The 25,759-nt window shown below is 37.6% G+C and overlaps 3 protein-coding genes across 3 annotated transcripts; 1 reads left to right on the forward strand and 2 right to left on the reverse strand.

The window, feature by feature from the left end:
• Positions 1-5,176: 5,176 nt before the first annotated feature.
• Positions 5,177-7,946, forward strand: LOC113016430 (granzyme K-like). Its single transcript, XM_026159258.2, has 5 exons — positions 5,177-5,334; positions 5,535-5,676; positions 6,559-6,697; positions 6,851-7,120; positions 7,197-7,946. Exons 1-5 carry the CDS (start codon positions 5,280-5,282, stop codon positions 7,359-7,361), a joined length of 771 nt encoding a protein of 256 aa, XP_026015043.2. The 5' UTR covers positions 5,177-5,279; the 3' UTR covers positions 7,362-7,946.
• Positions 7,947-11,939: 3,993 nt separating this feature from the next.
• On the reverse strand, positions 11,940-14,351 carry LOC113016433 (mast cell protease 2-like). Its single transcript, XM_026159260.2, has 5 exons — positions 14,208-14,351; positions 13,971-14,118; positions 13,627-13,759; positions 13,281-13,535; positions 11,940-13,178 (listed from the first exon to the last, which is right to left on the reverse strand). Exons 1-5 carry the CDS (start codon positions 14,263-14,265, stop codon positions 13,017-13,019), a joined length of 756 nt encoding a protein of 251 aa, XP_026015045.1. The 5' UTR covers positions 14,266-14,351; the 3' UTR covers positions 11,940-13,016.
• Positions 14,352-17,283: 2,932 nt separating this feature from the next.
• Positions 17,284-18,602, reverse strand: LOC113016434 (serine protease 1-like). Its single transcript, XM_026159261.2, has 5 exons — positions 18,507-18,602; positions 18,274-18,421; positions 18,058-18,184; positions 17,668-17,922; positions 17,284-17,557 (listed from the first exon to the last, which is right to left on the reverse strand). The coding sequence occupies exons 1-5, from the start codon at positions 18,565-18,567 to the stop codon at positions 17,393-17,395; spliced, it is 756 nt and encodes a 251-aa protein (XP_026015046.2). The 5' UTR covers positions 18,568-18,602; the 3' UTR covers positions 17,284-17,392.
• Between the last annotated feature and the right edge of the window lie 7,157 nt (positions 18,603-25,759).

A 25,759-nucleotide genomic window follows, 5' to 3' on the forward strand; every position in this document is an offset into this window, starting at 1 on the left:
TGAAATGTGTGTGCAGGGACACTGTTTTAAAGATTTGGCCTAAATAATTCTGGAGTGAATGAGCCTAAACATGATGACCGGACTAGTGACACCATATCACCTGTGACACTCACACACACACACACACACACACACACGTATGACTTTGCCAGTTTCAGCTGAAACAATTTCAGTGTTTCAAACCATGTTCCAGAGTTTTTAGTTCACCGTTCATGAGGTTTCAAGAAGAAAATGAAAGACAGATCTGAATGTTTGAAAGTGTTTTGGAAAAACTCTGTAAAGATTAGATGAACAATACTCAAAGGATAAATTCAACTGTTTTATTTTGTTAGATAAGTTGAAAAAAAGTTAAACAAGCAAGTAAATAAAGAAACAAGGTAAAACGAAGTAAGAGCAAAAAGTTAACAAGTAAATAACGAAACAAGGTTAAATGAGGTAAGTTCAAAAAGTTAACAAGTAAATAACGAAACAAGGTTAAATGAGGTAAGTTCAAAAAGTTAACAAGTAAATAACGAAACAAGGTTAAATGAGGTAAGAGCAAAAAGTTAACAAGTAAATAAAGAAAGAAGGTAGAGGAGAGAAAACCCCAACAATCCCCTCTGAGCAAGCACTAGGCGACAGTGGGGAGGAAAAACTGCCTTAAAACGGGCAGAAACCTCCGGCAGAACCAGGCTCAGGAGGGGGCAGTCAACTGCCGGGACTGGTTGGGGGGTGAACAGAGGTGGAGCAAGACGAGGCTACATCAGTTGAAGAAGCAGTATTGTCCCTCTACCGGAAAAAGCTGAAGAATCTTTTCTTCTTTTTCATGGACTTTTCCACGAGCGCCTTTTTGTCCAGGATGAGGGTTCTCAACTCATCGATGGTTTCTGTGTTTTGCCTCTCAAGTTTCTTGCATGTTTGTTCCACCTGTTCTAATGTTGCTTGTGTTTCTTCAAGCTTTTCTTTGAGGTCTTTGGATGTTGCCTCCTGTGTCAGCTTTGCCTTCTGCAGGTCTGCATTTCTCACTTGATCTTCTTTGTGCAGGCCTTCTAGCTGCTCATTTCTTTTCTGGATGTCGCGGAGCGTACACTGCAGGTCTTCATGCGTTTTGTCTTGTTTTTGCTTTTGGGCCTGCATTTCTGTGTTTTCCCGCTTCAAGTTGTTGAATTCCAACAATATCCCCTTAATGAGCTCCGAGTTGTTTTTCGCCATGTGATCAATCTTTTTCTGCATGTGTGAGCATCGTTTTGCCAGTGTTTCCTTTTCTCCCTCCAGCTCACTTGTTTTGACCTTCAGTTCATTACAGACTTCTTGCATTTTTTGATTTTTACTCTCAAAGTCCTTGATAATGCACTTTTCTTCTGTCAGTCTTTCTTGCTTTTGCTCTTTCTCTTGAAGGAGGTCTTTATTTTGGACCAGTGTTTGATCCAACTTTGCCTTCACCATTCTGTACTTTTCCTGCATGCCTTGGAGTTCGCGCTGCAGGTCTTTTTGCTTTGTGTCCTGTTGTTCCTTCTGTTGGAGGACTTCTTTATTTTTTTCTTCAGCTTCATCAAGCTTTCTTTGGAGCAGGTGATTGATTTGGTCCATGTATTGCAGATCCCACTCTATTTTATCAATCGTCGCTTTCCTGCCTTGAAGCTGCTCGGACATTTCTTTAACTTCAGCGCTCTTTTTCTTGTTTTCTTTGATGAGGAATACAATCTGCTCTCTGGCTTGAGCAAACTTGATCCCCCAGCCCTCATTAATAATGTTGATGTCGGGCTGGCGCTGTAGTGTTTCTTCCAGGTGTTTGTTTTGTGCTTCCATTTGTAAGCACTTCTTCTCCAGGTGACGTTTTTCTTCTTCAATTTGTCGAATTTTGTTCTGGAGATGGTTGTTTTCATTCCTACTCTCCTGTAATGCCCTTTGGATGGATAAGAGGCCATTTGGAGAAATTGGCCGGCCACGCGTGGAAGGAGAGGCGGCGAAATCTTTTTGTCTTGGTTGCCGTAATCTTGGATACATGTTGGCGTTTGTATCCGATGACTCTGAGAGGTTTCCAAATTTTTCTGTAGTGAACGTTTGAAGGCTGCAAACACAAAGGCTGCGACGAAACGAACTGAAAATTGTTGTTTCTCACCCCTATTTATAGAAAAACTTCAAAGGATCCTTGTGACATCCTTGTGACATCATCACTCCTAAGCCAATCAGATTGTCACATGACATTTTGGAATGTGGAATGGGGATATGTTTTTTTTAAAGCAGCATATATCACTGTTTAGATTGTTAACATGTGTGTAACATTAAGTACAAAAAAGTCCATAAAGGCATAATAAACAGCGACCACATAAAAAGACAAAACAAAACAATAATTACAAGACTGAGCATCCCATAAAATGAGCAGGGCCTAATGACAGGCCCTGTACTAGGAGCCTAGTTCAACTTTTACTTTCTGTTTTCAGGATTCATTTACCCTAACATCAGCGATCACATTCTAGGGTATGGTTGCAGCCAGTGTTGGAGTCATTACGTTACTTAATTACTCACTTTGTCAGTAAATAAATATTCTACACATCTACAGCGAGCCATGCCTCTGAGTCCACTTCCCTTCACCTGACATGGTCTTCATCAGGGGTTGAGGAACCAGGACACACTGATGAAAAGTCAGCTATTAGAACAAGAAGGCATAAGTAGACAAGGGATGTCAATAAGGAACTTTTGGAATACCACTATGCATGTAAGTTTTATGCATTCATCAGAAATGACCGTAGACATTACTGGATTACTCACAAATCATTAAACATTATGTGTTATGTCATTAAACTGTCCACCAGTGAACACGAGTATGGAATCATATGGCTTTTTCAATAGTTTCACCAGTTATGACTTGTGTGACGCTGGGACAGCCACGTATTTCAAAATGTGTTACACACAGATAAACACAAACTCCACTTAACTCATGTTAGGGCAAATATTAGTGTTTAGTTGTTAGTAATAACAGAATCTTAATATTACTTATAAGGCACTCCCAGAAAATGGCATGTTATTTGATCTTGCATGATGAATTTACTGTTGTTGTCACAGTGTGCAGAAGCAGATTGGGTGGAGTGGACAATAAAGGACCCAAATGCAGCAAAGCAAAACATGGAAACAAAATTAATATTAACTGAAAACGAGCCATTGATTAATGGCTGGTTTTGTACATACAAAACAAGGGGCAACGGGAAAATTAAACACTAACCTAAACTGGGTAAACTAAGGTTAAACATAGAAAACCCTGAAACCTGAAGACTTGGAAACATGAAAAGAAACCACAGACAACCTGATAAGGAATGAATGAAAACATGCAGACACACAGGAGGTGATCAGGTCAAGTGTAAACACATGGGGAAACAGCTGATTAAAATGAATATAATGATGCCACACTGGAAGTAAAACTAAACACAATGAACATAGGACACCAGACCTCTTCAAAATAAAACAGGAAACATAATGAGATGCAGACAAAACACAAGAGTGACAACATAGGACACGCAGACATGAAACATGCGAAGAGCGAGGGAGACTGAAACATATGGGTGCAGACACAAGGGGAAGCTAATAAACAATGAACTATAACAGGGAAACATAGACAAAATACAAATGAACTTAGATAACGTAATGAACTTCAACATAAACCATAAACATCAAAATATATTAAAACTCAAAACGCTGGGTCAAATGACCCAGGATCGTAACAGTTGTATGTTTCTGTTCATGAGTTTGTTTGTCATTCATATAGAATGAAACAAGTGAAATAAAAAATACTGATGGCTGCTCAGTTTCCTAATAGATGCATCTATGTATAAATTTGAAAATCTTTGGTCACCTACTTGAGTTATCGCATTCCCGAGATTTTTGGAAAACCTGACCTCTGACCTCAGCCTTGACACCATTATTAAGATTTGAACTCATGTGGGATTTGTCCCAGATGAGCCAATGGCAGGGGTAGACAACTCCAGGCCTTGAGTGCCGGTGTCCTGCAGGTTTTAGATATCACCCTGGGTCAAAATACCTGAATCAAATGATTAGTTCATTACCAGAACTTCAAGACATGTTGAGGAGATAATTTAGCCATTTGAATCAGCTGTGTTGGATCAAGGACCCATGTAAAACCTGCAGGACACTGTCCCTAGAGGCCTGGAGTTGCCTACCCCTGGCCTATGGTATCAATTTGAATACCAAGGTGATATGTTTCTCGAGTTATCATGTTCACAAGATTTTTTAGAAAATTTGACCTCTGACCACAATGCCAAAGAACCAATATTTGTTCATTTGTTTTCTACCTTCTCTTTCTGTCTGTTGTACATTATTATAAAAAGGTTTCCTGCAAAAGTCAAGTACAGTAATCTCAACACAGAAATCAACAAACAAAGAATAATGGGATCTTAGGAAGAGTGCAAAAAAGTGACAAACATTTTTTCTTAAGTGATGCTGTTCCTTCATCCCTGTTAGCTGATAACAGCCGAATTAACCTCTTGGTGACATTAAATTTAAATTACTTTAGGTCTCATGTTACATTTCAATGTAAAACAGGGACACTTTTATGACCCTCGCAGTTTTCATACTAAACCACAAGGTGGCGTTCTCTACTATATTTTGTTGGCACTTGTGTCTTCATCGCAGTTCACTGTAATCCAGGTAAAACTATAAAACCAAGCATCAATATTAAAAAGCACATTAACATGTAAACATGTAAACAAATTCACAAAGACATACTAGTGCACATTTATAGCACTTTTGGCAAATATGACACATATAATATCTAGCATGTAACTTAATAACAAATGACAAAAAGTGTTAAACATTGTCTGCGCGATTACTTTTCATTCCTCTGGTGAAACTACTGCATCTACAACTATTCTCAGTAAATATTGCGTCTTTGTTATCATTTACCTCTGCACATACGGTTTCCTTTATTTTTTTCTGAAGTACACAGCAGCTTTCAGAAACCCTTAAAAGTATAGCTGAAAGTTTAAGTGACCGGACTGCTGCTCATGACAATGTGAGTTGCACTAACCCTCCCCTATATAGCAAAAGGGTGTGTGTGTGTGTGTGTGTATATGTGCGTCGATTGGGTGTAACTGTAGTGATGGTGGGGGGGTTGGGGGGTGGAGAAGGAATAATTTACACCAACAGTTTTTAGGATTTGATTGGCTGTGTCCATTTTGTTGACTCATTAATTACTGTGTCCAGACCACATCCTTTCAGCTCAAAATATTAAGCTGTGCATCCCAGTAGATTTGAAAACTGTGAACATTAAAGACAGATAACAAGAAATGTTGCGCCTCATCGTTTTCATCTCATGTGGCATTCTCTTCCTCGTCCAGTCAGGTGAGTAATGTTTTATATTTTACTTTCATTTACTTACTGATAATTGTCTCCTTCATGTAAATAAACAGAATACAAAGTTCCATTACTGATATCTTTTTAGTCTTAGAAAGCCATTAATGCCGGGTGTTTGTTTCTCTCACTTGTTCTTGACTTAATGTGCTGATTTTGTTATGCGACTGGATATTTTCTTTTTGTTTTAGGTCATGGTTCTGAGATTATTGGAGGAAGAGAAGTCAGGCCACACTCACTCCCTTTTATGACTTATTTGTTAAGTAAAAACAGTTTCTGTGGCGGGACATTAATCCATCCACAATGGGTCCTGACGGCCGCACACTGCACCAAGTATGAACCCGAGTTACTTTTCTTGAAATTTCAAATCAAAATATTGCAGTATTATTTTTTTTTTTGAAACAGTGAGTGCATTATAATGATATTGGTTAAAAAACAGATTATGTCTGTAAACACTGATCACTGATATGGTCTGTGTAAACCTTTTTGCAGCTTTACAAGTCTATTATTTTAAAGACCTCATAGTAGTATTACTATGAAAACTTACCAATACAAAACTTCTTTCTCAGACTGCTGACTTACGCGTGGTTCCTAAGGGTCTTAAGAAAAGAACAGGAGAAAGAGCCTTTAACTTTTGGGCCTTTTCAGGATTCATGAGAAAGACACCGCTCTACTTTTAAGAATAGGCTTTTTTGAAAAAACATATACTGCAATAGGCCTAGGCTGCTGGGGGGCATCCCATGATGCACTGTGTTTATGTATTTATACACCAATCTGCATTTATTTGTTATTATTCATTTCTGACTCTCTCCTCCCGCTTTGAGTAGATTTGACTGTTTGGTACATTACTGAAAAAAAAGTTGATCACACTCCTTCCAGGCTTCAGCCACAAACATGCAAAGAATAATGCCTTTTAAAAAGTAAATATCAAAATTATTTCGTGTTACACCTGCTCTAGAACTGGAACAAGAAAGTAGGTAATAAAATGTGGCAGTGATTGTAATGGACATTTGCTTTTAGTCTATATATTTATTTGAGCTATCCTACTAATTCCTGTAATATTTAGTCCTAAGTCCTAAATAGAGGACATCCAGGGCTCTCTATTGATATCTCGTGTGTTTGAATGGCCTTTTTTAGTCCCGAAGAGGAAGGAAATCTTAAAAAAAGTTCAATGTGAACTGTCATCACTAAAGTTTTGTTTTTTTTATTTGTCAGAATGAGGTGGGTTATCCTAGGTGCACACTCCATAAACGAAGAGGAAAAAGGTTCCAAGCAGGTCCAAGAGGTTGAGGAACTCTTCCCTCATCCTGACTATTACCACTATCTCCAGGGCAACGACCTCATGCTGATTAAGGTAAGGTGATAATTGAGTGTCTCATAGCAATAGGTGGTTCATGACTTTTGAACAATGCTGCAAACAGACTTACTTTAAGACAAACTCTGTGAAGGTAATGTATAGACAGCCATTATCGATATGTAATATTTCTTTTTATTTCTCTTTTTTTAGCTTAAGAAACCAGCAGAGATAACCAAAACCGTGAAATACTTACAGTTGGGGAAAATAGTCAAAAGGCCTGCAGATGGGAGAAGGTGTCTGGTGGCTGGATGGGGACAAACTGAAAACAATGAAACATCAGATGTCCTCAAGGGTGGCCATGTAGCTGTGATCAGCAGACAGAAGTGCAACTCTTGCGATTATTACAACCACAACCCTTCTATCACCAGGGACATGATTTGCGCTGGTACATTTGGCAAAAGAAACGATTCTAGCTGTTATGTAAGTATGACAGATGCATGTTCTTTTTATTTTTTTGTTCATATATTTAATCATATATTTGATCTTGCTGATGTAGGGGGATTCAGGAGGACCACTGCTGTGCTACGGAATGTTGGTTGGAGTCACTTCTTTTGGATCTCATGGGTGCATGACAAAACCTGCGGTCTACTCGTTTCTCTCAAAGAAACAACTAAAGTGGATCAAAAAAACAATGAAGTCATCTGAAACCAAAAATCAGTGAAATCGAGCCGTACCAGCTAAGCAAGACGGGCATATTTGATGCTTTTTAAATCTGGCAGCTGCTGTCACTGTTAACCACTTACTTGAACATTATCCATTTTATTTCATTCTTCCTCTTCTTTATGATATTTTAGTTTTTACAGACTGTCCACATGATAGCCGCCCATAGTTAGTCTGTTAGGTAAATTTGGCACAAACATGAACTTTTTCCAAATATCATATAACTCAAAGTACCTCCAAATGTGAATGCTCTTGTTTGTTGCAGACAGCTACAATGCAAACAGGAAAAGGATCTTTTTAATGTATACAAAAAATAAATAGATAAATGAAAGTGAAAAAACAAAGCGAGATTAGCCAAAGAGACTCACCATGGCATGTATTGCAAACTTAAGCTGAAAATAAATAAATCTGTAAGCAGACGTTTTGACAAAAATGACAAAAAAATTTTTTTGAGTATGCTTTAATGTTTATTTCATTTCTCATTTTAAGTATTTTGCTTGAAAAGGCCAAAAACAACAATATTGTGTAATTAACTTTCTAGCTTTTCTACTTTCTAATAAAGCTTGTGGCATGACAAAAACAACAACACATCTGTCATTTTTGTGTTCTTTTCTTTTCTTCTTTTTAGTGCATTTCCTTAATTGTGTCATCACCTTACAGTAATTCCTAAGTCTCCTAAGTCATCTTTGTAAAATTTATGTTTCAGTCTTTCAGTCCTTTAGTGTTCAAGTTAAAGGCATTTTATTCCTAATATTATTTATTGTAATTTCTGTAAACAAGCTACCAGATGGCAAAAAGTAATTATTCTTGAATCTTATCAAGATGTTTTCCTGAAGTACGATTAAAAAAAAGTCTGATATTCATCATCGTTCGGAGATTATTGGAGGGAAAAGAAAAATATTGCCTTATTTATTTTTAACAGACTATGCAAAAGATAAGACGTTGTGATTGTTTTAAAATTGAATTGTAACAATTTCACAGATACAAGCAGGTTAAAGAATTTTGTAGCCTTACATGTCTGTACTTTAACTGTACATTAACTATTGCCATTTTCTTATTATATAGAATAGAAAGCATGGTGAAATTGACATCCCTTTGAAATCATATGAAAACTCTGATGAAAGACATTTGTAGGTTTGAACATTGCATATTACTAAAACAAAGAGAGCTGGAAAATATTTCATGAAAAGTAGCATTGATATTATTCAGAAAGTAAAAGAAAATGAATCGATTCTGTGTTAATGTTTTAATTAAAAAGTCTTTCAGGCTGCCTGGCAATCTGATAACGTTGATAAAACTAGAGGATTAAAACTGCTACGTGTATTTAAAAGAAACTTTTTGTAGTATTTACTTACCAAATGTGTCTTCCTCTTGGTTTTACAAAATAAAACCAGATGACTGCTTGTAGATAAATAGCTGGCTCAACTTGAATGCGTTTGTTCATTCATTGTATACTCTAGGATTCCAAGAGTACCATATAAGTTGTAACGAGTTGGGCCATTAAAGTTAAATAGTAGACTCAGTTTGAATTTATGTCTTAATACGTTATCTATCTTCAAAGATCTTTAGGACCATTACATGTTATATCAACTAATTCAGTTACAGAAAGATGCACTACTTAAAACAATTAGTAGATTAACAGCAAATATCATCCGGTTCCATAAAGGTAAAAACAGCATCATAAATGAAATATATTTAGACAGCAATTTGTTTGAACTAGTATTTAATTTATTATTAGAGTCAACTGCTGTGAAGTGAAAAGCTCAATAAATCTTATTTCTTTATTATTTACTGCCAACCGAATGAGAAAAACACAATTTTTTTCCAGTAAACACTTGGTGTCATATCAGACACTTCTCACTTATTTTCAGCTCATAACTAGTAATCCAGTTGGTAATTAAATTTTGCAGGTTTACACTATTCTGCATAGATAACACTTTATTGGACACTTAAATAAGCAATGTACAAACCCCAGTGAATTTTAAAAGCTGTTTAGCTCTCACTCTTATTTTTTTCAGGTGTTTACTCCAGGCTTGTTGTAATAAACGAACCCACACGCATTTTGTGAGAATATCTTACTTGCAATAACAGATTTAGATTCATTTAGTGAGCTAAAGTTCAAGAAGGCTGATGTAAAACCATGATACTTTGCTTTGGAAACTTTTGACAACTTTTGCATAATCTTCAGCAGCAAACTAGATGAACCACAAAAACCACAAACCAGATAAGATTTGAACTTCAATGTGCTTTCCCAAACTCACAGTTATGACATTTTGGCTGTATTTAGTAGAAAATTGATAAATGTTAATAAAGTTGGCTACACTGAGTCTGACCTTAACTTCTCTAAGATATTGAATAACACTGTGACAGCATTAAGAGTCAGTAGAAGCAGAGGCTTTATCTTTATTGGGTTAGGGGATATAATGACTATTTTTGTTTGTTTTGCTTTGTTTGTTTTTTTAATCAGAGTTTCTAAGCCTTTATTATTTGTCAGGTTAAACACTGGAAGGAAAAAGACAAAAGAGAAAAAAAAAGAAAAAAGAAAAAAAAAAGAAAATGATAAATGTAATTTTGTAAGTTTCCCAGACATGAAGACGTTAGAAGGACTTTTGTAACTCGGTATACTGCATAAGGGTGGATACCATTTGCAATTTTTCAGATTGACCTCTTCCATCATAAATTTGGTCTTTAATTGTAGGTAAGTGTGAATAAAATGCAATTAAAATTTCAAAAATAGTAAATATTATTGACTTGAAAACCAAAGCTAGCATACAGGCTTTAATTCTAGCATGTCTTTATGCGTTATTTTATGAAGCAGCTAAATTCAGTGAATGCTTGCAGACCACTGACAGAATGTAAAATAACAACGTCACTTCTTTTCACTACATCCTAGATTTGTCATCATTTGCTTGCATGTCTAGAACACTGTCACCTTTATTCTTATCTTGACCTTTATGACCACATCCTTTTTATAGTGTGAATATGCAGCTTGTGATATCTTGGTCAATCATGCTATCTTTTGTGGTTCCAGATCTTTTGCAGTGCCTGCATTGCAACACAGTTTGTCACATTAATCTGTATTTCTTCCATACTTCTGTTTATTGCAAGTGAATAGTGTTTTACATTAACTTAATAAATTTATATTTTTATTTACTAATTAATTAGTTAATTGTTTATTTGTTGTCTACATGATGTAGACCAATTTCACTGGTTAAAAAAAAAAAACCCATCAGTACTGTTTGTTTCTTTTTAAACTGAAGTGAATTCAATTTAGTGTCTACTGTACCATACCACAGACTGCTGAACTAAGGCACTGATAAACACACGGTCACTTTTCAGTTGTCAGGTACTGGACTGGTCACTGTGTCCATCTCGCCCACCGTCTTCTTTATTAGCACCAAATATGATGTTAATATTTTGATCAACACCAACAACAACAGCAATGGCGATGACGACAATAATGATGATGATGTTGAAGTATTTCACTGTAGCTGTTTTTGTTTAAGTGTACTTTGCTTTTTAAATGAATTTGTTGATTCACAAGAATTCACAAGAAATAAATTAAGAGACGATCAAAGCTTTGGAAAGAAGAAACTTTGCAGAGCATGTGCTACTCCCAGTAGTCAGTAAAGATGTGGTTGCTTAGATTTTTTTGTTTTGTAAAATACTACATTATGTTTTCTCTTGCCATATCAATATACCATCAAATGCAATTTTCTGTATTTGTACAGCTCAACTGTTGCCTTTGTCTAATTCTTCATTATAGCCAGCAGAGGGCAGCAGACATTCTTATACGTCATCATCTTGGCTGGGTGGTTACCTTTAACCTGGCCACAATCTTCATCCTCAGCTCGGTATATTCATCTGTCATTGCATGTGCCAAGTTCATCTGGTTCATTTCCTCTACTCTCTTCTACTAGGGTTGGCTCATTATTTCAGTATTGCTCAATATTGTTCCTATTGTGCTGTGACCCAGGGGTAGGCAAGCACACAGCAGGTATCTCCTATTAATGTTAATGCACTGAGCTACTACTGGTGGTGTTTCTTGGTCAATGTGTTGGCTTTTTCCTCAACCATAGTTCCCAGATGCATTGCATATAACTCCTTTTACCAGGTTGGTTGGCACAGTAACACTGAATTAATTCAACATTATCAGCCTTTTTCCAGTACCCCAGTTCTCGTCAGTATATCCTCAAAACTTGACTCGAACAGTCCTAATACCAGCAATGTCTGAGCTGGCTTCACTTACATGCCCCCCACACCCTGTTGGATAATAATTTACACAATGTTTAATATTTACTTTATCTTGTCAGTTTGATATATGACAGGCTCATTGCACCTTCTTGTGTAATTCTGTTCTTGTTGGTGGATTATTTTGGAGGTTTATACCTTTATAAATACATATAATCTCTAATTTTGTGTGTTTATTTAAATTTAGATTTTATACAAAAAGAAAAAAACAACCAAAAAAAGTGATGAATGACCTGAGATTTTTTGCTGATTTTTTTTTACTCTTGATACAGCCTAATGACACTATCTCCGAGCTCTACAGCCAACTAGATTAACCACAGAAATAACATTTTCCCAGATTAAGATTTACTGTAATTAGACAACAAACATATATCCATCTTCATGATAAAAAGAAATTAAATCTCCTTTCCTTTCAAAGGTTTTACATATCAGAACAAAATAGTAAAAAAAAAGATCTGGTCTAAAAATAAACACATTAAGGCTTCACTCTCCTTTCATTTCACACAGCACTTTACTAAAGCTCCTTGCCAGTCAATTATATATATATATATCATATATTATGTATGCATCCAGTCTTTACATTACTGCCACTGTGGCCGCAATCAGGTATTGTTGCTGAAAGCTGCACTTCCTTCAATCAACACATGATGCGATGTCATGACCGCGTAGACATAAGTGACGCTTCAAGCACAAATGCATGGGTCAGTCTCACAGTGTCTAGGTGTGTCTGTCTCCTTTTAACAATGACTGGAGCTGGACAAGCTGAGAGTCCAGCAGTTTTTTTTTTGCTTTTTCTGGTGATTTGTGCATGCGAATTGTGGCTAAACCACTGGTGTTTGTAAGCTGAATGGAGAGCAGCTCACAAGCCAAAGTACCGTTGGTCTGCTCTCACCGCTCTGAGATCAGTTAGGATCTATGGAAACACAGCTAGCATTAGCATGTCCTGGCCTGTTGGGTGCCCTGGGCAACCACCCATGTCGCCCATATCAAAAACCGCTCAGAGCAATTACATTTTCTTGTTAAACCCAGGGTTACAGAGCTCAAGCCTATCCTAGCCGTCATAGGGTGCGCACCAGGGTGCACTCTTAAAACTACCCAGCCAACCTTGAAACCTGATCTCATCTCATCTAATAACTGCATCATGCTGAGCGAAGACTGCATTTTTTTGTTTCTGACTCCAGGGGAACCTTTTTACTGTCCCCTAAATCATTTACCGGTGATTTATTGCGTTAAAATGAGCTAAATGACATCACAATAATATTGTCACTACAGCAAGTTTGCTACAATTACATGTCTGCTGAGAAATATTTGAAACATTTATTTATTCTGCATCTACATAAAACACAAAGCGATTTAAACGCACAACTACAATAACAGTGTGTCAAAGCAAAGATTTATGTAAGACTTAACAATGCTTTTTCTTGAGAATCTCGTTGATCCAGTCAAGGTGTTTTGCGATATCCACATAAATATTGGGTGCATCCGGGTAGTCACATCTGCCCCATTTGTTGAAAGAAACAACTCCAACAGCTGTACCATTACAGATCAGAGGGCCACCAGAATCACCCTTTGAGGGTTATTCAAGAGAAAACATTTTTTATACACTGTTTCAAGTACACATGAGTTAGCAGTTAATCTTAAAAATCAAACAAATAAAAAAAAAACATACCTGACAGAACCCTTTGTTTGTGCCATAACCACCAGCACAAATAAGACCATCCGGAAGACCCGGCCAGTTCTCCCTACAGACCTCTGGGCTGATAACAGACACATCCACTACTCTCAACTGGTGAACTAATGGACCGCCAGTTTTTGTCAAACCCCACCCAGCCACAAGGCATCTTTCATTTTCCTTTAGCTTTATTTCAGAAGAGGGAAGTTTAATAATTTGGATGCTTTTGCTTGGTTGGACTTCACTAGAAAGCTGGGAACAGATTAAGAGATTGTATATGCAAATGTTCTAGAGATCACAAATATGTCTTCTGTATATTAAGTGAAAAAAAAAATCGACTTACTTTGAGTAGCATGATGTCATTCCCATTTCCAACACCTATATAATATGGGTGTATGCATTTCATGATTACATCTTTCACGGTGTCAGCAGGCTTGCTGAGATCGTGGGTGCCAAGAACTATTCTCCTTGGATTCCTAAATAAGTTGCAAGTCAGAGATAATCAGTAGGCTTTCTAAACGGTAATGGTTATCTGTGTTTGTGTGCGTGTGTGTATAATTTTAAGGGAGAAATTGTGACATACATTGTGCAGCAGGTGAAAAGTGTTGCATATTAATATTAATAGGAACTTCTGAAATGATTTCTTATCACATGACCCACAAATTACCTGCAGGATTGATTACTTACCCTTCATCACAGTGTGCAGCAGTGACCACAAAGTCCTCACTTACAAGAAAACCTCCACAACTGTGGCCATAGTTGTTCTGCACCGAGGCCATATACAACAGTGAGTTCTCGGGAGCTTTTTCCCCATTTATAATTTCACTTCCAAGTGCTAAAGACATCAGAAGATAATCAAAATGAGTTAAAAGTGTCAATATTCAGCTTGCAGATGGCTAAAAGTATTTGTATAGTGTGGCTTACCATTTTGTCCAAGGCACGTCAAAACATGAATTAGCATAAATTGGTGCAAAGCATACATCTTGGCAGAAAGATATTCGTTCTGTCACTATGGAACTGTGTAGCAAACCCTTTTATGTGGTTTGCACTGACTGATCCCTATCCATTTTATCGCAGCTGCAGTGACTTCCTTTGGTAAATGTGGTAACTTTCCAAAACAAACACTTCCAGTTATCAGCACTGTTCAAAACTAGTTATTAAATGTATACCTCTTTCTCAGTAAAGGTCCTTCAGCATGACACTTTTTGGTAACACACACATAATGACTCTTAAGCATTAGTAAGGTATCAGTAAGTACTTAATACTGGTGGTGGTCAGAGGGCCCGGTGGCGCCAGTGTCCGGCAGCCTCGCCTCTGTCAGTGCGCCCCAGGGTGGCTGTGGCTACAATGTAGCTTGCCATCACCAGTGTGTGAATGTAGTGTGAAGCGCTTTGGGGTCCTTAGGGGCTGAGTAAAGCGCTATACAAATGCAGGCCATTTTAATTCATTATTTATAAAGCATTAGTATGCATGTGAAGGTTCTCAGTCATCCAGGTCATCGTATGCAGTTTTTTAGTATGCAGTTTATGAGAACAGATAAGTAATATGTTCATTGCATCACAAACAGTAATCGGAGACAGTTACTAGTTGTTAAGTATTTTGTGACCTCATCTAAAGTGAGGACTATTTTTGCCTTATAAAGCATTTATAAAAGTAAATGAAAGTACCTCAAGAGTTGAACAAGTCTCAGCTATCTTCACAACAGAAAAGTGATACAGACAAAGCACAAAGAGATACACAACATACAAATGTATTGCTAGATGCAAACATAGCACACCTGAGATTTGAAGAACAAATGTAGCTAGGCCCACAGTCGAAGTTTGAAAAAAGGGGCTTACGAGAGAAAGATACATGAAGTCGTTAGAGCTATAGGGTACTTTAACATAATTATACTAAGGCTTCTTCGTTTAAAATAAAATATGGCTAAGGTCATCAAAAAACACATACCAAAAACATGCTGTATTTAAGCTTATAAACCAAACGAAATATTTATATCTGTGTTGGAGTGAAATGGTTAAATGTTGCCATTGTTGTACTTAAATTTGTAAGTCTTGGTTCAAACTGTATGATCCAAGACATTCCTTTTTTTCTGTCCCCCTCCCCAGCCTGTTGAATGGAGGGGGAGGCTGTAGTGTTTATTATAGAGACACATCCTATGTGAGGGCTCTGTTTTCTTGTTTAGTAAGCTTCCTGCCCTTTTGACCCTTTTGGTGAGCAGGAGGTCACACAAACGCATCCCCAAACACACACACACACACACACACACACACACACACACACACACACACACACACACACACACACACACACCTAGTGCCTTGTCTTTTATAACCATAGGGGGGTTTTACAGTGGGTGTTTGTGTAAACTGTGTGTCACAGAAATAAAAGGCTGCAGGAGATGGTTCTTCAAAGTGGTCTAACACCGAGGGCAGAAGGGCTGCTCTGAGATCCTTCCCTTGCTAGCATGTGAAAAACTGGTTGAGCTGTTTGTCTTGCTTTGTTAACGGGAATACGTTTCTGAACTGGGGCCTGTGAAAGCGCAGATCCAACCATCTGTATTTGTAAATTACATACTAAGGAGTAGTAATGCTTTAAATAATGATAAATTAAGCACTTAGTAATACTTTACTAATGCAGAATTGTGTGTCAAAAGTGTTGCCACTTTTGTGTCTCCTACTGCATTACTGAATAAAGCTTACAGTTAGGGCTGGATCAGGTGATCTTGAACCATACTTCAGTTATGCTAATAGTCTAAGTCATCTAATGCACTGAATATTTTTTTTCCGCTCACCTCTTAACATTCTCAGTGTGATTACACACTATCTTCTCTTTCTCCCCAACCCCAACAAGGCAGACTTCATTAGACTAGTTCTGTTGAACTTTTCTTCCTCTTAAAAGGGAGTTTTTCTTTCGCACTGTCTGCAAGCGCTTGCTCATAAGGGTACATCTGATAGTTGAGGTTTTCTTTCTATTATTATATGGTCTTTCCCTACAATACAAAGCGCAACTGTTTGCAGCAACTGTTTTTGTGAGGTGGTGCTATATAAACAAAACTGAATTAAACAGAACAAGTGTGATAAGCCAGGCAGGTGAGATTTTTTACTTAGTTTGAATCCACAGGCTGAGGCTTTTCTGTATAAAGTTAGTGTATAAAGTTTGCATGTTCTCCCCTATACACAGGTTCTCTCCTGTTACCCCCCACAGTCTAGACGCATGCTTGTTAGGTTACTTGGTAATTCTCAATTGGCCATACGTCTGACTTTGTGAATGCATGGCTGTCTGTGGTAGCCATGTGACAAACTTGTGACTTGTCTTTCACCAGTAGGTGGCAGTATTTTACAAGATAGTGTTAGCATATTTGCGCTTGTAATCAAAAAAAGTATTTGCCAGATTTAGCCAAATAAAAAAAGTCCCTTGTAAAACTGAGCCAAAGACAGAGTCAAAGTGAAAGAAAATTTGTGAACTGAATTAAATTTGTGGACCCCAAACTGCAGCAAGTCCTCTGAGGCAAAGTCAAGCCTGTGGGTGATAAAATAGGTGGGTTAAACTTTTCTTCAATCAAATAATTAGGGTAGAAGACCTATCCAACACTGCTTTGTTAAGTGTTGGACTAGTCACTCTTCCATCTTTTGTTTCTTACATCTTTCTCATTAGATCCAAATTTGTCATTTTTAACCAAATTTTGTTAAAGTTTACATAAATATCTTAAAAACTATGATAATTGTATTAACGATTAATCATGGCAGTCAAAACACGTAGCTCACGTAGCTTTTGTTTGCCCCTGTGTGCATCAGCGAGTATCAGTACAGGAGAAAAAAAAATGTTTGAAGTAAGCTTTCTCAGAGTATTCAGTTAGCATTTTGTATTTTTTTAGATCTCAAAGAAGATATAAAAAAGACGTTAGTTGGACTTCATCTGAGACAAAAATGACCTCTACAGTATTCTTGTTTCTTATTGTTTTGTAAACTAAGACTATTACAAAAGGAAATTAGACAGAAAATTTGGGATAGATTTTTATTGATATTTTGTCACACTGGTAATGACAGACAGCCATTATATTTTTATTCATTTATCTTTTGCTTCTACAGTAGCAACACAAAAACACATTTTTAGGAAGATGTTGCAGTTAGCAGAATCCAATTGATCCACTTAAGGTGTTTGGAGATGTCTGTGTAGATATTGGGTACATCTGGATAAGCACAGTTGTAATTTTTGTTGAAAGAAGCAAGACCAACAACTAACCCGTTGCACACCAGAGGACCACCAGAATCACCCTGTCAGGAAGAAATAGGGAAAATATCCATTTCATATTTAATTTAGGTTGTTTGGGTAATTGTCAACAAGAAACAAGCATACACATTCAATGAAAGAACAGAAGCCATACCTGACAGAATCCTTTGTCTGTGCCGTATCCACCTGCACAGATAACACTGGCAGAAAGACCGGGCCATTGTTCCCTACATACATATCGGTTGATGACGGACACGCTCACCACTCTCAGGTCATCAATATTTTCACCCCCAGTTCTATTTCTTCCCCAACCAGCCACCTGGCACACTTGATCTGCTTTTACGTTCATTTCAGCACACGGAAGTTGAATTATTTGTACTTTGCATCCGAGCCGAGCTTTCCTAGACAGCTGGAGAAACACATTAGAAAGAAAAAAATCCCAAATTCTTAATTCCATAACATATTAGCAGTGTTATTAGAATTGAAATCATTAAATCAACAATTATGGCATTTGAAAGTGTTGATTGTATGAATACATACTTACTTTAAGGAGCATGATGTCATTACCCCACCAAATGTTAGAGTAAGAGGGGGGCTTAAATTTTTTTTCAATATTTATTTGATAACCCTTCTTGATATTGTGGCTGCCAAGGACAACATGTGTGGGGTTTCTGAAGGAAGACAATCATTAAGAGCCATCAATTAAATTGATGTAGTTACACGAGTCAAAGAGGTCATCACGAGAAGACTGATTACTTACTCAACGTCACAGTGTGCAGCAGTTACCACAAAGTCTTCAGTGACAAGAAAACCTCCACATATATGGCCATCAATGTTCTGCACTGAGACCACATACTGCATTGAGTTCTCTGGGGCCTTTTTCCCATTTATGATGTCACTACCATGTACTACAACAAAAAAAAAAAACGTCAAAATTAGGCTGATGCTCCATTAAATGATCACTGAAAAACAACCAAGGATTGTGATTCTTACCAATTTGTCCGAGACATCTCAGAACATAGATGAGCAGAATGTTTTGCAGACCTTGCATCATGGCAGTTAATTTGTAATTGTAGGTGTGTCAAGATGACCCTTTTATACGGCTAGTTTCCACTGTTGGCATGTATCAGCACAATCTTTTGTGTTTTGACTTCTAACCACATCCTTTGCTCAAGTAAGCGTGCAAGTTCTGCATTTGTATTATCCTTGCATGATCTAGTTCGTCCTAATTACTTTACCTCAGCAGTCTGAAACAGATTGTATTATGAGTGTTATGAGAAGGTTTATAATTCTGACATTATTTATTCTTTATTTTCTTACTTATGACACCGTTTTGCATTCACTTTTAGTATGAGTTTGGGATTTGACACTTGATTTGGTGCTTTCAGTATTATTATACGGACCTTCTGCTCTTCTGTAGAAACAAATCAAATAGCTTTTGTTCTATGCAAGGACATTTTTTTCCCCCATGCTTTTCGTGCTTTCTATCTAACATTCACTCACGAGTGGCTGTATCAAGTTAGTATCTTGCCCAGGATATTTGGTAAGTAGACTGGATCATACAGGGGTTGAACCACTAACCTTCCAATTAGCAGGTGACCTGCTCTACCTAGTGAGCCACAGCCACCCCACAGTCTGTTAGCCTTGTGTTGTAAGATGCGACTAATTGCTTGTAATTAACACTCAACTTGTAATGTTGACATTATTTGGATAATGTCAATATAATAAATAGACCAAGTAATTAATAAGCTACTGCTGTAGCAAATATCTATTTCTATTTTAGACAGAAGCAACATTATTACCAGATCAGTATCAGTATTTCTTTTATAGTTATGGCTGTAGCTCACTGACCTATCATGTCCATATTCTGTATTTGTTAGACTTAAGGCCTGGTTTGTAAACACAGTTTGTATCATTTGGCTTCTGGCTTAATTCCAGTAATACTTGACAGTTAGGACTCAATTATTCCCATCTTCCTCAAGGACTGTCAGGTCCAATTCACCTTAGAGTTGAATACTAATATAATTGGTTAACTGAATTCAGAAATAGTTATATTTATTTGTTTTTAATTTCAGTTTATTTGGACTATAATGTCTCAGATTTTTATGAAAATGGTTCACACACATTGCGAGAGTTGTAGTTTATTTAATCTAACAAGTAAAGAAGGCAGATGCAAGGCTTCTTTGCCGTAGGAACACTTGACACAGTGATATTTTGCATCAAACTATGAACTGCAAGAACCGGAGATAAGATTATAATTTAAACTGTGCCTATAGTCATGATTATGGAACTGTTGCAAAAGTTAGTAGAAGAACATGTGCATACACAAATATTGACACGTTCTCATGAAAAAAGGATTCGTTCTATTTTTGCCAGAATATTGCAGTATGCTGCCGCCAATACTGGTGTAGAGTGGGGTCATCTTAGCGACACATTAAAATTTGACTTAGGTCCCCCAAGGTCTTCAAGGCCAAATTAATGGTTTATTAGTCAAAAATTGACAAAAAGTACGCTTGTTGTGTGTGGTGTGTTGATATATTACTCCAATATTTCTCACAGCTGGCCAAGGTAATGCCATTCAAGTAAAATTATTCACTGCGTAATGACATGATTCAAGTAGTCTTGTGGAATGGTCTAAAAAGAATCTCATTTTAAATGTGTATAAGAACATAGATGGTGTTTCAATTTCGACAGAAGAGGACAACAACATGACCCGCATCCTTACCGGGACAAGAGGTTGATCCAAGAAAAATGCAGACTGCAATAGAGAAGATGAGCAAGCTCTATTTTCTGAGGGAGATGAACTCTTTGATATGTGCAGCAACATGATGGAGATTTTCTATCACTTAGTTGAGCACCATCTACTTCCTAATCAATATAAAATGATTAAGAAGTGGACTCATCTTTCAAGCTCTTATGAATATGTTCATCCTCACTGTTTGTGAAGTTAAACAAGTTAAGCAAGTAAAACCTTGCTCTATATCATTTGTCATCTTTCTGTTATTTAGAGTTTTGGTAGTGCAACAGCATTTCTTCAAATTCCTTAATGAACCACAGAAACCAGTTTTCATCTTCAGCGTGGGTATCAGAATCAGTGGTCTTCCAGTCAAAGTAAAAAAAAAAAAACCCAATGCAATCTAAAGTGACACATTTCCTGCTTTAAAAAGTCAGTGGTTAGTGTAGCTACATTGAGTAATTCATAAACTAAAAGCAAACGTCATCCAGTTCCACAAACTTAGAAGCAATGGCACCAGCAGAGTATGCCAGTTATCATTATTTTATTTACTATTAAGGTCACTTCTAACAGCTGCTAACTGAAAAGCTATTTCCACTCATTACTGCACGTCATTGGTTTCATATTAACAGTCAGCCTAATGGCAAAAAGAGTTTCTGTTATATGGCTTTTTCTTCTACATACCGAGACCTCCTGACATACCACAAATGTTATAAATTTGTCACAGTCACTGAAACTAACATATATATATATATATATATATATATATATATATATATATATATATATATATACATAAGAAACTGAAAGTTAAAAACTCAGAAATAGAGTAGCAGTACAACCAAAAAACGTTTTTAAAAAAACATCTCTTGTCTTTTTAACATTTCTTTTACAACCCATCCTTCACCTTGACGAACACTACAGTAAAGCATCAATTGAAGATGACTTTTCTAATGTATAATAGAAAAGAAATTCTATCATTCTTAGATCACGGATACTTATGAGCTCACTGAAACAGTTTTGTCACTTCTGATACACTATGACTAAACCACAGAAACACATCTCACAGTTACCAGATTCTGTTAGAGCAATCAGTATTCTCAAAGTATAGAATTAGTGCATTTACATTGGCTGAACAAAAATGAACAAATAGTAGGTTACTCATAACTACTGCCATTACATTTTTCCATTACAGTTTTTTACAGCCGCTAGGACACATGTCCCAATACTTAGGTCACTTTTGCAAAACTCTTCACACAATCCTCCTAACTGACCGTCAGCTTGGCAAAGCAGTTCATTTCACATTCAAAATGCACTACAACTACCAAAACACTTCATTCAGGTCTCAAATAAACTCATTCTTCCAGAACACTAGCAAAGGTTGACAGCCGACAAACACACTTTGTCACCCACAAAACAATGACCTAAAAAACACTAACAACATGTAGCATTACAGTGTTTTCTTGTGTAAAACAAGGACACATCTCTGTTTATAATTTCAATATATGTTACTGGAATGAATCAGACATCATGCAGAATTCGTTAATATTTGTTTCTGTATTTTTATTTTTTTGCACTAAGAAATCCCAAAATACAAGAATTTGTATACACACCATCCACTGATACACATACAATAGTAATGCTAATCTACTCGGTCTTCTCCATTTGGCCACAGGTTCTCATCCACATCACATCTCATGTCATCTAGGGCAATACACCTAGGAAAGAATCTCCTGGCTGCCAGAATTGAAGGAGTTGAACAATTGAAGGAGTAACACCTGTGTAGATGTTCATCTACAATGAGAATCAGCTGTGGCTGGTTAAACTGCATTTTTAGATTTACAGTTTTTTACAGACGCTAGGACACATTTCTCAATACTTAGGTCACGTTTGCAAAACTCCTCACACAGTGAGCACAACAGAAGTCTATGTGGGCTAAACTGAGGATCAGTTATCATTGTTTTGGCACAAAATGCATTCAATGACTACATCTCTCAAATTTCATGAATTATCTTCTCACTCAGACACAACAACTGCCAAAAATCTTTGTACGTACAGGACATTTTGCATGTGCTTACATACTGTTTTCAAAACTGTTAAACTTATGGCCAAAACAATAACACAATGCAAAACTTGAAAAGACAGCAAAATGCAACAGCAATATTTTATTGAAACATATTTTAAATCTAAAAATGCAGTTTAACCAGCCACAGCTTATTCTCATTGTAGATGAACATCTACACAGGTGTTACTCCTTCAATTGTTCAACTCCTTCAATTCTGGCAGCCAGGAGATTCTTTCCTAGGTGTATTGCCCTAGATGACATGAGATGTGATGTGGATGAGAACCTGTGGCCAAATGGAGAAGACCGAGTAGATTAGCATTACTATTGTATGTGTATCAGTGGATGGTGTGTATACAAATTCTTGTATTTTGCGATTACTTAGTGCAAAAAAATAAAAAAATACATAAACAAATATTAACGAATTCTGCATGATGTCTGATTCATTCCAGTAACATATATTGAAATTATAAACAGAGATGTGTCCTTGTTTTACACAAGAAAACACTGTAATGCTACATGTTGTTAGTGTTTTTTAGGTCATTGTTTTGTGGGTGACAAAGTGTGTTTGTCGGCTGTCAACCTTTGCTAGTGTTCTGGAAGAATGAGGTTATTTGAGACCTGAATGAAGTGTTTTGGTAGTTGTAGTGCATTTTGAATGTGAAATGAACTGCTTTGCCAAGCTGACGGTCAGTTAGGAGGATTGTGTGAAGAGTTTTGCAAAAGTGACCTAAGTATTGGGACATGTGTCCTAGCGGCTGTAAAAAACTGTAAAATATGTTTCAATAAAATATTGCTGTTGCATTTTGCTGTCTTTTTAAGTTTTGCATTGTGTTATTGTTTTGGCCATAAGTTTAACAATTTTGAAAACAGTATGTAAGCACATGCAAAATGTCCTGTACGTACAAAGATTTTTGGCAGTTGTTGTGTCTGAGTGAGAAAATAATTCATGAAATTTGAGAGATGTAGTCATTGAATGCATTTTGTGCCAAAACAATGATAACTGGTCCTCAGTTTGGCCCACATAGACTTCTGTTGTGCTCACTGTGTGAGGAGTTTTGCAAACGTGACCTAAGTATTGAGACATGTGTCCTAGCGTCTGTAAAAAACTGTAAATAACAGGTAACATTCAAACATTATCTTCTATGTGTTTATTTAACGATTGACAAAAGTCTAAACTGTGTTTAACAGCTTAAGAAATGATGCTTAAAGAAGACTCGGGTTTTAGACAAGATCAGATACTTTTGGTATATCACCTCTGTGGGATAATTTCATCCATTTCTGTTTATTTAGTCGGGTCACATGAGGGTATATTGGGATTTAACATCACTCTGGGTTCTTGGCTAGTAATACCATTGTTGGAGCTGCTTTTCAAGAGCTGATATTGTGTTAGCAATACAAAGGAGTTGTTTCCCAATTTTAATTTCAGTATTATTTATTTGTCTTTTTATGCAAAAAAAAGATAAGTAGAAAATTAATATAAACTTCAAGTAATAGAAATTGTAAAACTATTGTTTGACTTGAGACTCTATAATGTTACGTCTGCAACTTTGTACTGGATGCAATATCTTTGAAATTGCAAGTAAAATTGGTAAAATGTTGAAAAGATAAGTTTTTTCTTAAAAGTTTATCAAACTTTATCAAGAGTTACATGGCTGTAGCCTGTCATGTCTGTTAGAGGTTGATAGACAAGATACCCTGAACAGGTCATCAGTCTCTTGCAAGGCTGGCAGAGAGACTGTTTGCTTACTGTACAGCTACAGTTTGTTACTTAACCTAATAACCGTGTCTCTGAACTGTGGGAGAACATGCAAAACTGCAAAGAAAGACCCCAGCCAACCAGGAACCTTAAAAAATAAAGCTTCTTCTCTCACCCCCATTCTCTGCGACCTGCTGGAGCGGGGGGGCTAGGAGGAGGAGTTGGCCGTCCGACTGCGGTCTGGAGTGTGGGGCCTTCCTGCTGCTGTGGAGTCGGGGCGGTCTGCCTCCCCCCACCGCAGGGAAAAGGGTAACACCACCTGGGTCTGGGTGCAGTTCCCCCTCCAGGGGCAAGGGTACCTAGACCCGGTTTGTAGAGTACGCTTGGGGAGTGTGATTGTGTGTACAGCGTCTCTTTATGTCTGTCTCCACGTTGGTTGAGTGTGGAGTAAGTGCATATGAGAGCATGAGGGTGGGAATGGATGTTTGTATATGTGTGTGCCTGTATGTCTGTGTCTATATGTCAGGTTGGGTGTCAGGCGCCACCTCTCTGGGGACATCTCAGGCCCTCCAAAGTTTGGAGGCCTATCTCCCCCTACCACCACTTCCCCTGCCAGTGGCGGACTCCCTCAGACATCGGTGCGTTGGTGGTTCTTTGTGTCTGGGGATGGGCGTCCAGGTACACACCGGCTCACTCCTTGGCGGCCGCTTATCGGGGCCTGGAGCCTGGGGCTCGCTCGGGCCACTTCGGAGGTGGGGTGCCCACGGCCTCTCGGCCTGGGGCTCGGTCACTCAGGCACGGCTGGCTGCCGGCGGAGCTCACGGGCGCGTCACTGCAACTCCCCCTGGCTTCTGCTCCGCGGCTGCTGAGTGAGCCCTCATCTGGGACTCTCCTCAGCTCTTTCTGGGACAGTGGCGCGGCTGCCCCTCTGTTGGTCTTCCTTGGTCTCTTGTGTTCTGGGGGCCTCTGGATGTCTGGAGTTTTGATCTCCTCCATACCTGCTTCATGCCCCGGAGGACGGGGCTGTGGCCCCCCCACGCCCTCTAGCAGATTATTACATGAAGGAACCTTTAAAAAAAAAACAAAAAAAAAAACAAGCGCGTCCATGCTCACAGGTGTACACACGGGTGATCACACCCACAAACTACACCCTTTTTGGCTCCTACCTCAAAGCACACTGTGTTCTGTTGATCTTATGTGCTGCACAATAATGTTTAATATTTAGTATTTACTGTCATATTCCCATATATCATTGTGATGTTGTTTATTCTATTACTCTTGTTCTCTTCTGCTTGTTTTCTTTTTTCTTTCTCAGCAGGTGATCCAGGTGATTGATATATGCATTTTTTTTTCTCTGCCCGTTCTGTTGGTTTTTGTTTTTTGCCCTTCTCCCCCGTCCCTCTTCTCAGCTGTTTCTCTTTCCCTCTTTCTTTCTCCCCTTCTTTCCCCCAGTCAAGTCTGTCCCGTATTCAGTAAGTGAAAATAAAATAAACAATAAAAGGTGAATCAAATGGACCATTACGGCAAGGCTGGGATGGTCAGTTTGGTAAAGTAAATCCGTTGGGCATCTTTCTTTGCCTTTAGACAACAATTCTGATGGCAAAAGAGCCAAATGGGACAGGCGCAAAAAAAAAAGAAAAAAAAAGAAGCTTCTTTTAGTAAGACAGTAATGCTAAACACTACGCCACCATGATGTCCGACCAAAATGCTGAATTTTCTTGTTTGTTTTTTTACTGTACGCACAGCTGTAG

This window comes from Astatotilapia calliptera, chromosome 23 (genome assembly GCF_964374335.1).
Source record: "Astatotilapia calliptera chromosome 23, fAstCal68.1, whole genome shotgun sequence".
NCBI classification, from domain to species: Eukaryota; Metazoa; Chordata; class Actinopteri; order Cichliformes; family Cichlidae; genus Astatotilapia; species Astatotilapia calliptera.

Excerpts from the sequence above, each read along its gene's own strand:
- LOC113016430 (XM_026159258.2), top strand. The coding sequence starts at position 5,280 with ATGTTGCGCCTCATCGTTTTCATCTCATGTGGCATTCTCTTCCTCGTC. Across the intron at positions 5,335-5,534 it reads TCTCTTCCTCGTCCAGTCAG|GTCATGGTTCTGAGATTATT; the intron begins GTGAGTAATGTT and ends TTTTTGTTTTAG. Across the intron at positions 6,698-6,850 it reads ACGACCTCATGCTGATTAAG|CTTAAGAAACCAGCAGAGAT; the intron begins GTAAGGTGATAA and ends CTCTTTTTTTAG.
- LOC113016433 (XM_026159260.2), bottom strand. The coding sequence starts at position 14,265 with ATGTATGCTTTGCACCAATTTATGCTAATTCATGTTTTGACGTGCCTT. Across the intron at positions 14,119-14,207 it reads GACGTGCCTTGGACAAAATG|CACTTGGAAGTGAAATTATA; the intron begins GTAAGCCACACT and ends TGATGTCTTTAG. Across the intron at positions 13,760-13,970 it reads GCTGCACACTGTGATGAAGG|GAATCCAAGGAGAATAGTTC; the intron begins GTAAGTAATCAA and ends CAACTTATTTAG.
- LOC113016434 (XM_026159261.2), bottom strand. The coding sequence starts at position 18,567 with ATGATGCAAGGTCTGCAAAACATTCTGCTCATCTATGTTCTGAGATGT. Across the intron at positions 18,422-18,506 it reads GAGATGTCTCGGACAAATTG|TACATGGTAGTGACATCATA; the intron begins GTAAGAATCACA and ends TTTTTGTTGTAG. Across the intron at positions 18,185-18,273 it reads GCTGCACACTGTGACGTTGA|AAACCCCACACATGTTGTCC; the intron begins GTAAGTAATCAG and ends GTCTTCCTTCAG.